The sequence below is a fragment of the Melanotaenia boesemani genome, chromosome 24, assembly GCF_017639745.1.
Source record: "Melanotaenia boesemani isolate fMelBoe1 chromosome 24, fMelBoe1.pri, whole genome shotgun sequence".
NCBI classification, from domain to species: Eukaryota; Metazoa; Chordata; class Actinopteri; order Atheriniformes; family Melanotaeniidae; genus Melanotaenia; species Melanotaenia boesemani.
This window is the reverse complement of record NC_055705.1, coordinates 22,588,616-22,603,711: the sequence shown is the minus strand read 5'-3', so window position 1 is coordinate 22,603,711 and position 15,096 is coordinate 22,588,616. Positions and strand designations below refer to the sequence as shown.

Genomic DNA, 15,096 nt, shown 5'->3' with positions numbered 1-15,096 from the left:
GTCACCCTCCATCTCTTCTTTGCAGACATTTCCGTGTTGGATTAGCTTTTGTTCAGGTTTTTTTTTTACCATCAAAGTTTGTTTAAACTTCAAACAGATGGTTTCATGTTTGCTTTTATGGATTTGATGGGGTGATATTTCTTTTTTCCATCCGATCAATCTTCTTTCACCCACTCAAACAATGAAAATGACTGAAATACGTCCGTTTCAGATGTAATTTTTTTTAGTTTTTTACTTTTATTATTACTTTGTCTCAGGACTGCAAGTTTTAAATAATAAGATATGTTTTATAACTTAAAACCAGTCCTCAACATATGACATGTCAAGGTGTTTAATTTGAAAATCCAAAGGCTTGAACTTAGGTCTTCAAGTTCTTTTCCTACACGGCAAGCACTACAGTAGAGGTCTGTGATCATGGCAGCAAGACTACTAAAACTACAAAATCAGATTTAAATAAATCTGGTAGGAAGTTGGACTACAAGCAATGAAAGATTTATTATTTTTACATTTTAGTATAAAAGGCATTTTAGTATTTTAGCATGGATTGAAATTATTTAATTAAAAATTAGAAATAAAATGTTACTAAGAGAAATCTGGCTAAATGGAACTGAATGGATGTGTTAAAATGAGTTTGGTGTATGGAGTAAAATTGGTCTCAAAATGGTTCACGTGTATTACTTGATTTACAAAAGTGTAAAACATACATCAAATGTGATGCTAATATACGCAGAAAAGTATGTTGTATATTTTAATCATAACTCTGGTTGTACTAGTTTATCAACAGTTTAAAAACCATTTTATAGTTTTAAGTCCACCCTGGTAACAGAAGTTAGAAAGGAGACTGCGTGGCTACGTTATGCTGCTACGTCGTCTTTAACTGAATATGCGATTTGGACACACCAGCATGTCCTACAACCTCAGAGGATTAAAGCAATTTAAATACTCACATACGACAGACACTAGAAACTGTTAATTTTTGTTAATTTAACACATTGTTTGCACAGAAATTTGTGAGCAGGAAAATTATGACGTCTGTGAAGGTAAGAGTGAAAATCTGTGTGCAAAATATTCATCTTTGTGCAGTTTTTAATGTTCACACGTGTAAAGTTATTTCATGTGTCAGATTTTTATATGTGCAGCCTTTATGAGACTTATTTTCTCACCATATAAATCTGGATTTGATCACTTGTTCCACAAATCTAACGTGGTTTCAGGTCTTCAGTATTTTCATCGTGTTTCTAACCTTGTAGGGGGATATTGGATTCAGGGGGTTGCCAGGTTCACCAGGACCTCCGGGTGAAGGACTCCAAGGCCCTCCGGTACTTTTATAACTTTTTTTTTTTTTAATCTTTGATTTCTTCCAAGTGAAGTGATTTCCATTTTTACTTTTCTTCAACTAAAAGCTTTCACTCTAATCCTGCAGAAATGAGTCAAGGCCAACACTCTGAGGTGTTTATTTATGTAGGAAGTCTTCCTCGGTGTAGTCAGAGGGTCATGATTGAGTCAGATTCTAAGAGGACTAAGAGACTGATGGAAAAAAATAGAACTACTTCATTACATGCACATACATGCCCATCAGAAGAGCTTCTATTTAAAGACTGGCAGCTCCTTTGTTTTTGCTGTTTATTGTGATTTTCTCCACATCTCTCTAATGAGAGATGAGAAACATTTGGTCTAAGAGGACACCCAGCACCTCATATGTCCTCACAGATCACATCCAGACTTCTTGCAGGCTTCAGACTCTGTGGGTCCTAGTGTTTCCACTGTCATGTAGCAGTGGGCAGGATTTAATTAGAGACTCGATTATAAAAGCTGATGTCAGGTTTTGGCCACGCTGGAAAATTATGTCAGACTTTAATGAATTTGATAAAAAAAAGAAAAGCCTTGAAAATGTTGCTTTTTTTAAAAGAAATTTTTATCAGCTTTCATATTATTACACATCTGGTCTGCTCTGTTGCACATTTATGAACAATGTGAGCTGATTCTGTCATCCTGAAGTCACCACATATGACTTATATTACAATGAAGCATCATAAGACAATTATTCAAACTGGATCATGACATCAGGCAATGCCAGGAGTTAGTTTCCTTTTAAATGAGTTCAAAGACCCTTTGTGTTGATCACCAAACACTGTGGATTGATTAGGACTGCACAGCATTGTAGAGGTTAGCACTGCAACCGCACAGCAAGAAGGTCGCTGGTTCGAGCCTCGGATGGAGAGAGGCTGGAACAGTGTTCTCCCCATGTGGGTTCTCTCCAGGTACTCCGGCTTCCTCCCACCATCCAGAGACATAGATGTTAGATTAATTGGCCTCTCTAAATTCTCCCTAGGAGTGATGGTGAGCTTTATTAAAAAAAGAGGCTAGGCTGCAAATTTTAGTATCAATCCGATACAAAGTAAAGGCAAGTATCGCAAATACCGATACTTTTTGTTTGAAATTTCACAATCATTTAATGATTTTGTCTTTAATTGTTGATTATTTTTATCATAATCAAATACATTATAAAGATTGTCAAAACATTTTATTACCAGACTGAATGGCAGAACTAAAATTTTAAATTTAAGCTTTTTTTATTATTTATTAACAATATAAAATAACACCAACAATGATCGATCTGACCAGCATTAATAAAAAAAAAGTGGATGTGCAATTTAATTCAATTCACAACAGCCTGATTTGATTTTAAGTTCGAGATAAATTTACAGATATTTATGTAACACCAATTTTTCTTGAATATTAAAGACATTTTCAGATAACTTTGAGCTTGTATATCTAAAAGTAATCAGATTCTGAAATATGATATTTAAAAGATTGTTGTCTACATTTACCGGTCCGTTATTTCGGAGTACCTATGTGTGTGGTGACATCACTTCCTGTTATTTTAAAACATTAAGTGTTTGTTAAACATGGTGGCACCTGTGGTCTAATAGTAGGTTCCAGTTGTCTTTGGAATTAAGTTTATAAAGGAGTTTTTGCCAGAAATTACTGCGTTTGCCAAACGGAGAACTTGTAAGTTGCAGAGGACCCCAAGATTCCAGATTTAAAGATGGCTGCACCCAGTCCCACCTGAACTCTGTCGTCTTTATTAAATTTCTTTCTAATATATTTAGTGTCCACTATCTTTTTAGTGTAAACAGCAGCGAATTGTTGTTGTCGATAATTACGTTTTTAACGTGAAACAACAGCTAAATGCCACAAGCTGAAGTGTGTTGGCCCAACAACAAAGTTGTTGTATAAACAGTGTTTAGAGAGTTTTACACATTTTCAGAAATAATAAATTCAGAATCATCTGTTATTTTTCTTTGTTTTTTTAGTTATATGTGTTAATGTCTAATGTAGAACACTGTGAGGCGAGTTTTGTGTTAAAACATGCAGAAGAAATAACTTTTGATTCGTCTTGCCCTGTAGGGGAATCCAGGACGACCTGGTCCACCAGGACCAACGGGGCCACAAGGACAAGGAGTTCAAGGACCGAAGGTAGGGCATGATTTAATGTCCTTTTTGTTCATAGAAATGTATAAATGAGAGTTTTTTTTTTCAGTGTAATCAGTATTCCACCACATCACGTGTGTAAAGCCTATTTGTAAATCACCAACTCTTAACTCTGCTCCAGGGTGAACAGGGGGCCCAAGGTGTGGCAGGGCCAAGAGGGCAACCTGGAGAAGGCTTTCCTGGAGCTAAAGTAAGTCATGTTGCTTTAAATTCATGCAGGGCTGTTAGCATTCATAACTGGCTGATAAATTCTGTTTGTCTTTTCAATGTGCTACAGGGTGACCGAGGCACTTCAGGCGAGAGGGGGCTCAAAGGAATCAAAGGAGAAATGGGAGACCCTGGAGGCCCAGGACAACCTGTGAGTGGCAGCAGGATGGTTTTAAATGTCTAAGGAGTGCCAGGAGTTAATTCCCTTTTGAATTACTTTTTGAGCTAATGTTTATTGCCAACAAACTATTAACTTTGGAAAAACTAAATAAAATTATATAAGTACGTAATCAGGAAACTTGCCTTCAGCTGGCTGAGCAGCTATTTAGACAACAGGTATCAGTTTATACCAATAATACTGAGTAAATAGCATGTGGGGTGCCACAGGGTTAGGTATTTGGGCCGTTGTTGTTTGCACTGTAAATTAATTATGTTTGGTGTCTAATTTACTGAAAATGATCATATTTTTGGGGGGGATTGGGTACAATCTGAAGCAGCTTCTAAATACAAAGGATTTTCAACTTGGGATTTTTGAAAAATGGACGGATGCCAACAATTTATCCCCTTCACTTCGGTAAAGCTAAATGAATTATTCTGACAAATTAAACACATGTAAATTACATCAAAACAAAAACGTCTAAATCTATTGCTAAATTCTACAAATTAAAGGACTTTCTGTTTAAAAAAAATCCGCTTTTTATAACTCATTAATCCATATTTGACATGTTATGTTGGAATTTAGGGACACACTTATTATATAACTACTAATTCTTTTTGTTGCGAAAGAAAGCCATACATATAGTTTGTGAAAAATAAATAAAAAATAAACATTATGATCCAACAAGCCTATTATTCATCTAATTACACACAAGGAAATATGGAGATTTAGAAAATTACAACACAGTTCAAAATATGAGTGAATCAAATAATAACCAATAACCACTCTGTATCTGGAAATTGTACGTTTAACAAACACAGATTCACTGTACATCCATCACTGGTGCAGAGCCGGGCCAAGGCATAAGCAAACCAAGCAGCTGCTACTCCCCACCTTCTCCACCAGGAGGCCCCAGATGTGCTTGAAATGTGGCAACAGCTTGATTAAAAAATAATAACAATAACAAAGGTCATTAAAAAACAATTATATAATTTAATAATTTATTAAAAATGGTAATACACACACAAACCTTTACTATTTAAATCATGTCTGGTATGCATATGCAAATTAAACCAGTTTAATCCACTCCAATCCGAACCATACCTCAGTCCTACCACACATGCAGCTTTTAGCAGAATCTTTGACCTGTTCACATATCAGGCAAAAATGACTCAAATACGACTTTTTTGCCCATATGTGACCCATCAGATTATTTTTTACAGTCTGAATAGCACAAATCAGATGTTTTTTTTTTTCTTCAAATCTGACCCAGGTCAGTTTCACATGTGGTACCAAACCAGATCTTTGTCAAAGTGACCTCACTCTAAACAGTCATGTCGCATTTCATCCGACTTTTACATCATTGTAGCAAGACAGACGTCCCAATTCTGTGCTGGAGGAGACAGGACACAATAAGATCGAATGCATGCGGGTCACTTCAGGGCGTGTTCAATGTTGCATTTATATCATGTGAACAATTACACACACCAAAATTATTTAAAAAAAAAAAAAAAAAAAAATGGTATATAAGCATTAAGACCTGCATTGTGAATGCAGTTTAGCACGAAGTCAGGGACAAGTTGGCTACAGTTTTAAGCTTTTTTTAATAGCAAAAGTTTGCATTTATGTACACTTTTGTTCCTCTTTTTGATCATTACTGAGGCATCCCAGTACAGAACAGCTCCGTTCTCTCCCAGCTTCCTCCCACAGTCTAAAGACAGGCATGTTGAGAAAATAAACTTTGTTTTCCCAGGATAACCAGATAAATTATCCTATTATCAGTGGAAAACGATGTTAAAAGAAGCATTGTGAGAATGTAAGCTGTTAGCTTTCGTACTTGACTGGTGATACTTTTAATATAATTTCAGTCTACCACATGCATTCATCACACTAAATATTTGAAAATGCAAAAAAACCTGCAATATTTTCTGAATTTGCTACACCACTAAGGTTAAAACCCACAGCCAAAGCAGCACCAGTATGACTTAAGCCACCTAAAAATGATGCAAAAGAATGGGTGCATTAAATTTACAATATATGACATGATCAAGCACCAGTAAAACTTAAGACCTGGTGGCGCTTAGGTGGTATAGGGGGTCACCCAAATGAAATGGGGCCCTATAAAGGCTCAGACTGGCCCTGCACTGGTGTCAAACTGTAGAACTGTTGTTTAAACAATATAAAAATGATAATAAAAAAAAAGTATAGAAATGACAAAATACTTGTATGAGGAAATCCTAAAGGTCTTATTAAATGTTACAGGTAAGTGCTGTGCTGCAGCTTATGTCTACATTCTTTTGATTTTCCATTTTTTATTTCATTCATATCTTCTAATTTGCTTTTACTATTCTAAACAAAGATGACCTAAAACAATCTTTTTAGTAAATAAAAGATTTGTAAATTGTTAGATTGTGAGAATAAATCTGTCTTCATTTGAATTTATTTTAGGGTCGAGGAGGTGTTAAAGGTGAAGCGGGCCTCACTGTAAGTCTTTTCTATATATTCCCTTTCATCACTTATTTCTCATGTTCATGTTAGTTCTCATGCTGTGTTGGTGTATTTCTTTCAGAGAGAGGACATCATTCGAATGATCAGAGAGATCTGTGGTAAAGTATCTTGTCATCATTGCCATATTTATTTCCCTACTTAGTATTGAAATATCTCTAGAGTGAGATATGATTTTAGACTGGACCTCTTCAAAGTGAAATTTCAGCCATTGTCTCATGGTGATGTGATGTGATTCCAGGATGTGGGATCAAGTGCAAAGAGAGGCCTATGGAGCTGGTGTTTGTCATTGACAGCTCTGAAAGCGTGGGCCCAGAGAACTTTGAGATCATCAAGGACTTTGTGACCGCACTAGTGGACCGGGTCACAGTGGGTCGCAATGCCACCAGGATTGGCCTGGTTTTATACAGCTTGGAGGTGAAGCTTGTGTTCAACTTGGCCCGCTATGTCACCAAAGAGGACATCAAGCAGGCCATCAGGAACATCCCATACATGGGAGAGGGCACCTACACTGGCACGGCCATCCGTAAAGCCACTCAGGAGGCCTTCTACAGCTCACGCCTGGGCGTCAGCAAGGTGGCCATAGTTATCACAGATGGGCAGACGGACAAACGAGAGCCAGTGAAACTGGATATCGCCGTACGGGAAGCACATGCAGCCAATATTGAGATGTTTGCCTTGGGGATCATAAACACTTCAGACCCAACGCGGCCCGAGTTCCTAAGAGAGCTAAATCTGATCGCCTCTGACCCGGACAGCGAGCACATGCTCCTTATAGATGATTTCAACACTCTGCCAGGTAAGAGGAGTTTCTGCTTACTGTAGGTAATAAAGCAGCCATGGATCATATGTTTACATCAATCAAGCCATGACACTCTGAAAATCTGCAGGACTGCAGCACTCGTAGGACAAAATTTAGTAGCCCTGGTGTATCTTCTCCCTAACTACTGACTAGGTGTTTAGGTCTTTGAGTTGACAAACGTAGTGATGTTCACCTTGAGAAACCAGTCAGAACACAGAACACCCAATGAAGATTGTTCCCTTACCAGGTTACACTAGTAGGACTCACAGATGAACGTTAATTAACATGTTCCTTCAGGTGTTGGTATCTATAAAGAAATTAATACAGAATGAACTAAAAAAAAAAGGAAAACCTCACCAAAATGCTGTTAGTTCAGCATTCATTAGCTACACATTAAAAACAAAGATTATATCTTTCCATCCCTCCATGAGGTGGAAACGGTAGTTAGCATGAGCATCAGTAGTCAACATAAGGCCAAAAATATACTTCCTTTTAATTACACATATACAGATTTTTCATGGCTGTCTTGTGTATTTTGCTCTTGTTTGAATCAGTTTGTAAGCAATCTACAATATGCAAGTAACCACTGGGGGCAGTGTAGGGTCTAATTTGACTATACGTAAGGTGTGAGGTTCATTGATAATACTGGAAGGTTTGGAAGACAAGATATAGCGTAGACAGTATCATCTTTGACATAATGTTAATTTAGATTTTTTTAATTTAGTAAACTCTTGACTGTTGATTTAAAAATATGTTCAAAAACATTTGCACATTTTCTGTTTAGTGTTGTTAGCTGTGGGTTAATTAAGCTAAGATATCAACAGCTGTTGGCTTTTGTTTACTAAGCGAAGTTGACCAACAGCTAACTGTTGTTTGTTTTTGGTTAGCTAAACTAAGCTAATCAGTAGCTAAATTTTGTTAGGTCTTGGTTAGCTCAGACAATATAAGTTAACCAAAATCTAAAGGCTGTTAGCTGTTGGCTAGCTAAGATAAGCTAATCAATATTAGACTGATAATAGGTGTCGGTTAGGTAGGATAACATATGCTAACCAACAGCCAAATGTTGTTGGCTGTTTGTTTACTAAATTAAAATAAGCTAAGTAAAAGCAAAATGCCCTTAGCTGTTGGTTAGCCAAATGAAAATAATCTGATCAAAATGTTGGTAGCTGTTGGCTTGTCAGCTTGTTCTAGTTAACAGCTAACTGTTGTTAGCTTTTGGATAGCTAAGCTAAGCTAAGCTAATTAACAGCTAAATATTGTTAGGTGTTGGTTAAATAGGCTCAAATAAGTTTAGCAACAACTACATTTTGTCAGCTTTTGGTTTGCTAAGCTGAGATAATCAACAACTAACTGCTGTTAGTGATATGTTGCTCCTGTTCCACCTTTCTATAGATGTGTTGCTGCCATCAGATTCAGAATCAGCTTATATTTTAAATTAAATGATATGTTGTTTATCTTCTATTGGGAATAAAATATGAGTTATATATGGAAATCATTGCATTATTTATTTATTTTTTATAGAGCATCCCAATTTACAAGAGTTAATCGTGTTTCTGGGACCTGTGTTTACCAAATTAATATAAATCTTAAGTCTTGAAAGGTTTAATGGAAATCTTACCCTAGACTTTCCTAGTCCCTACACTCATACAGCATGTCTCACTGGCAACCTTTAGAAACAATAAAGTAAATAATTACTTCTCTCTGTGACTTTCTGTTTCAGCTCTGGAATCCAAGTTGGTCAGCCAGTTCTGTGAGGACGAGAATGGAGCCTTGATATATAACAGAGTAACTAACGGCTACAATGGCTATGGGAACAATGGCTACAATGGCAACAGGATTGGGAGCTACGCCACCAGTGGTTATGGGTACAGGCCCGTAAATCAGCCAGATTCAAGGAATGGCCAACAGACAGTCTTCAACTCCGGTGGCAGTTCCAACAGCCAAGTAGTCCAGGTAGATCACAACTTAATGAGCACTACTAAAACTACTAAAACCTGTGGTGTAGTGGTCCCTCGAGAAGTGGATATACTCTTAATTTCTCAGTGTCCACTGTTTCAGAAGTCCCCCAAACTAGCAATCTATCTAAACTTAGCTAAATTTTTGTTTTGGATCCCAACCACGTGTTCTTGGATTTAAAATCTTTTTTTTTTTTTTTTTTGACAGTCCACAGGTCTGGCCAGTCAGTATTGATGTTTACAGAAAAACAATAAAAATGACTGAATTACAGGCTATAAATGTAATGAGAGAAACAATGACAGCTCATTTAACGTGTAAAGTTGTCATCCATTTTATTTTTTTACATCCTAAAAGGTCAATTACACACAGTGTAACTGTAGCTACTGTATATCCGTGACTGTCGACCACTGACATGATTTTAATAGCATTTACAAGGTCTTGCAAAGAAAAACAAAAGGAAACAAAAAAAAAAAAAATTTTGATGTCTTCATTAGAAGTTGTACTTGCATCTTTAGCTGTTGGCAAAAAGGCAGTGTTTCCTTCCATATGAGCATCCCTGCGGGGTGGGGGATGTAGTGGGCGTGGGTGTCGGGCTTATGTTTACATAGCTGCTGGCTAACTTCACCAGTGTAGCCTCGCTAACATTAGTCGAGCTACTGGTTGATGTACACTCACATGGACGTTTATAACTGTGAAAGCTAATTTTAGTTTGAATTGCTTGGTTCAACATGTATTTCAAAGGTGAAATTTTAAACTTGTAAACAGTTCCTCGGCTAAAGTTAACCAATCAAATCAGTGAAGCAATGAGTACAAGGCAGAGTAGGGTGGGTCATGGCCCAACTATCTCTGGGGCAAAAAGGACACTTAGGTTCGCAGATATAAGTGAATGTTTCACATCACTGGCATTTAGAAGTGGGTATACGCAATGCTGATGGAAAAACAAAGTGGGTATACGCTGTATACCCGCGTATACCCTGCACTACACCACTGACTAAAACATCAAGAAAGCATATTATAACCACAGTTTCATGGTTTTGTCCTCAGGGTGGAGGAGGGCAGCATGGTCTCACAGAAACATTTTCAGGAACTGAGCGCGGGGACACATTTAACCGTGGCACCACAGACCACAGACAGATCAGTCCTGCCAGAGAAGACACCTCCAGTAGCCAAGGCTCCTCTTCGTCTTCATCATCCTCTTCTGCAAATAGAACCTCATCATTCTCAGGTGTACAGTATCCAAAGCCAGCTCTTCCAAAAGGTACACAAGACCAATTTCTGCCTCTATTTTAATTTTTGAAGTATTTTCTTCTGGAAGGAAAAGTATCCTTATTTTTATCTTTAATGCAGAAATCTGACCGTTACAAGACAGAATGCAACAAACACAACTGTAGTAACCAGCTATAAACAAAAGGAAATAAAGAGGTGAATCTGCTGCATTGAAAGGATGCAACAAGATATAAATTATTCCTTAAAGTTTCTATGTTGGTTTGCATAAAACCTGCCATGTGCAAATGTATGTCCTAGGAACCATTTAAATACTCCTAATAACTATTTAATTAGTCCTAGGAACTACTGAAGTTGTCCTAGGAACTAGTAAAGTAGTTCTAGGAATCAGTGACGTGGTCCTAGGCTGAGTAAACCTTGATTTCTGTTGCATTGCTACAGCTAACTGTACCCTTACCTGGTAGGCAGGGTATCAGCTGAATAGCAATAGATGAGTCAGCCGTGACATCATAGCCATGCGACATCTTTCTATAATTATAACAAAGAACATGACACAGAAGCAAAAGAGGAGAATGGTGGACTTGCAGCAGTTTGTATTCTTCTTGACATCTAACAACACGTCACTAATTTGATGTTAAAATAATTTTATTTTGATGTTGCTGTTATGTGAAGCACATTGTGCTGCTCATTGGCATGAAAAGTGCTATAAAAATTAAAATTTGATTTGATTAAACTCTTTTTTTTTTTAAGCAGGCCATTTCTATAGCTAAGTTTCTACTAGAAAGAAAAAGGTCCAAATTTACCTTCTAGATAAAATTATGTTCCTTAAAAACAAAAAAAATTCTGGAAAGTGATCAGCACTCCTGAGCAACGGATTGATGAAGAAGCCTGGACTTTTAGAAACATTTAGACTTGTGGACACGTTTGGACGATTTATTTTAACTTTCCTAATATTTTTGGTTTGCTGTAGAAACAGAACTCATGATAAACTGGAGGATTTCTTCTTCTCTCAGAACATTTTCTGATTGTTCTTTGGAAAGCTGGAGAGGAGCAGTTCTTAAATCCCTGAAGACGCCCACAGCTAAGCTAATGCTACATGACGCATCATCTCATCACAGTTAGTCAAATCAGATCGGTGGTGTGACGAGCACCCACGGCGATGTCACACGGTTAAACAGCTGAAGTTCCAGTCCAGTTTCTCAGTGAGCTGGTGGGCAAAGCTCTCCTTAATGCAGCTTCATGCTGTGTGTGCAGCAAAGGGAGGCCAATTATTTTTGATGCAGCATGGCTCTTACTTTAAACCTTCTTCCTGAGACAGGACAGGTTCAATTATAAGTGGAGTTGGGTTTTTTTTGTGTTTTTCACCCTTTTCGTTTGACATTTTCCTGCAGAAATGGCACCTTTGGACCCTCTCTGTGGCTTGGTTCTGGATCAGGGTTCATGTCGGGACTATAACATCCGTTGGTACTACGACAAACAGGCCAATGCTTGTGCTCAGTTCTGGTACGGAGGCTGCGATGGCAACAAGAACCGCTTCGACACAGAGGAGGAGTGCAGGAGGACGTGCGTGGTGACCAGAGGTAGACGTTTCTGATTCTTTATGAACCGGGTGTGTCAAACACATTGTAGTTCAGAGCAGTCCAATCTCAAGTAGCCTGGAGCAGTAAAATATCAGCATAATAGGGGCGGCATGGCTCAGCAAGGTAGAGCGGTCGTCTTGTAACCCAAGGGTTGCCGGTTCGATCCTCGGCCAAGTCGAGTTCATGTCGAGGTGTCCTTGGGCAAGACACCAAACCCCTAACTGCTCCTGATGGGTCGTGGTCGAGCGCCTTGCAAGGCAGCTTCCGCCATCAGTGTGTGAATGTGTGTGTGAATGGGTGAATGTGATGTATAATGTAAAGCGCTTTGGGTATCATTCCAGGTACAGTAAAGTGCTGTATAAATACGGACCATTTACCATAATAACCAAAAAATTACATTTTAGTACAGCGAAGTACAAGAATATCATCAAGATGTTTACATTTAGTGAAATATCCTTTTAGAAGAAACAACAACCTGAAATTTATGAAGAAATAAAGCAAAGTTTCAACAACATTTGTGTGTGTGTGTATATATATATATATATATATATATATATATATATTATTGAATTTTAATATATATTTTATAGCAAAATATATGAAAATAATGTTGATACTGATAGATGTAAATAAACAACCATTTTTATATTTCATGTGTAAATATCTATATATTTAAATTTATCAAATTAATTGTGAACATTTTTTGTTTCAAAATTTATTATTACAATTATTTTCATTTATTTGATTAATTTTAAAACCTGTTTTTTTAAAAAGATGTTTCAGATTTTATTAAACATTCTATTTTATTTCATATTCTGTCTGTATTATTTTAATAGATTTTTATTTACTTCGATTTAATTTTTTATTTCCATATTTTTTGTTCATATTTAGTCATTTTCCTGTTATCCTCCTGACCTGAAAATGTTTTGCTTTTAAACAGAAAAAATTAAACCTCACCTGGACACATTATGGATTGCAGTTACTTTTATTATCACAGTTCACATCTTCTGTGTTAATATCATGTTTACTTAACTCACCCTGCGGACCAGACTGGACCAGAGGGTCCAGTTTTGACCCCCAAGCCATATGTTTGACACCCCTGTCTTATTGTCTTTATTATTAATAAAGATATAATGAGGCCATATCCATCTGATATTAATACTGATGTCCTGATTGTTTTCCTGCAGGAGGCTGATCGAAGGCAAACATCTGCTGCAGATTCAAGGAGGGGAAGCTAAAACCAGCCATTCTTCATTCCCAGGCAGATACATCATCACTAAACTTGCTTCCCTCCTCCTGGATTCAATGAAATGTTTTACTTCTAATTACAGTAAAAAATAAACCGTTTGTATTTTTAATAATGCAGGCGATTCTCCGTTGTTTCTACTCAGGAATACAGATGAGCTCTTCAGTGTTGCTCCAGCATCCCACACCTGCACTTTCATACGTTTTTTATTTCCAACACAGCCAGAACTGTGAACATCTCCATGCAAAAGATGATTTATAACAGCTACATAAATACAGAGAAATAAATTTCTCTACTTGGATAAACTCCTATAGGTCTGCTGGTGTATATTCACTAGAGCCAGTAACAAAGCAGAGAGAAGCCTCATCACTTCAATAAAACTACTCTTTTCTTTTATATAGCTTTATGTAAAAAAAACAAAAAAAACAAACAGACTTAGTGGAATTATTTTGTGCCTTTGTGTGTGTCATTTGTTAGTTTTATGGAAGAAAAATGGGATGTTTTCTGTTAATTTTACTGGCATACACTCTCACACTGCCCTCTACTGGACAAAACATGTCATGACACTGAAGTTGCTGCTTCCAGAACGAGCAGAGCTTCATTCAGAGCTTTTCATTTAGTCTCCCAGCTGAACTGACTGCAGGGATGCATACTCTACTGTACTGTGTTTTACACAATTAACATTCAATGTCAACTATTTTAATAAATCTGATCTTAGCTGACGCGTGCCCAGTCTTTCATTAGAAGTGGTGTTTTGAGGTGTCAGAAAACACGAAATGTGTATTTTTCTTATCTTATTAAAACTGGACAAAACCAACATAAAATACTGTTTAAATGTTTAATTATATATTTTTTAAAGTACAATAACTGTATTTTAAGGAAATTAAAAATGCAATATTATCACAAACTGCAAATATGTTATTAGTCTCTTGTCGTTTTGGAGGAATATTGGTTGATTTTTCTTTTCAACGTTGCTTATTTTTATTAAGATTTAATTGAGTTTTGCATCTATGAATGAGGAAGACCATTCCCGTCACTTGTAGTATAAAAATATTGACAGAATATCTCATGATTATGAGACTAAGTCATAATTATTAGATGAAAAGTCATGAGATAGAAAGTTGTAATGAGATCAAATTATTTGACTTTTTATCTTAGAATTTTTTAATTACTTAAAATCTTATAATTATGAGATCATTTGTCAATATTTTACAAATGTGCTTCTATATTCTGAAGGTCCTACCACAGCTTCTCAGTAAGATATAGGTCTGGACTTTGATTGGATCATGTGACCACCTGGGTCTGGTGTAGACCTGCTGCATGAGACAGGTGCAGATTTAGCTGTCAGACAGATGGACCCACATCTGAGTCCAGAAAACTTTGGTATCCAGAGTTCATGGTCCACTCAATGACCGCAAGGTCTCAAGATTATCATCCTTCCACCGCCGTGCTGACAGCTGCTATGAGGTTTTTGCTTGTGCTGATAAGCTGTCCAGAGGACATTGTTCCAGAAGTCTTTTGTCCAGACGCAGCTTTGGCAACCTGAGCCACGCTGCCATGTTGTTTTAGAGAGAAGAGACTTTCTCCTGTAACCTTTCCCAGCATGCCATACTGGTTCAGTCTTCTTCTAACTGGTCTGTCGTTAGTATTTAACCTGCTAACTGGGACCTGGAGAGTCTGAGATGGAGGTCTTGCTGGGACGTTTTGTCTGTCTTGTGAATATTCTTTCTCTCTGGAGCACGATGGAGTCCAGATAGTGACCTTATAATCCTTATTAGCAACAGCTGCTTCTCTAGGATCATTGCTGATGTCTTTCCTCCTGGGCATCTTGTTAACACACACCTAATGAAGCTGCTTACCTTCTTAATTCCTATGAAAGCAGAAAGCAGACGTTCCTACTTCGTACACATGACTTGATGCAGGT

The 15,096-nt window shown here is 37.2% G+C and overlaps 1 protein-coding gene across 1 annotated transcript in view; it reads left to right on the top strand.

The window, feature by feature from the left end:
• Positions 1 to 13,894, top strand: part of LOC121635480 (collagen alpha-1(XXVIII) chain-like) — a 60,461-nt gene extending 46,567 nt beyond the window's left edge. Inside the window, exons 26-36 of the mRNA XM_041978644.1 lie at positions 1,251 to 1,319; positions 3,412 to 3,480; positions 3,617 to 3,685; positions 3,773 to 3,853; positions 6,308 to 6,343; positions 6,429 to 6,465; positions 6,606 to 7,163; positions 8,887 to 9,119; positions 10,167 to 10,380; positions 11,738 to 11,926; positions 13,114 to 13,894. Coding sequence (XP_041834578.1) covers positions 1,251 to 1,319; positions 3,412 to 3,480; positions 3,617 to 3,685; positions 3,773 to 3,853; positions 6,308 to 6,343; positions 6,429 to 6,465; positions 6,606 to 7,163; positions 8,887 to 9,119; positions 10,167 to 10,380; positions 11,738 to 11,926; positions 13,114 to 13,121 — 1,563 coding nt within the window. The 3' untranslated portion in view covers positions 13,122 to 13,894. The remainder of the gene's footprint in view (positions 1 to 1,250; positions 1,320 to 3,411; positions 3,481 to 3,616; positions 3,686 to 3,772; positions 3,854 to 6,307; positions 6,344 to 6,428; positions 6,466 to 6,605; positions 7,164 to 8,886; positions 9,120 to 10,166; positions 10,381 to 11,737; positions 11,927 to 13,113) is intronic.
• The last annotated feature ends 1,202 nt before the right edge of the window (positions 13,895 to 15,096 follow it).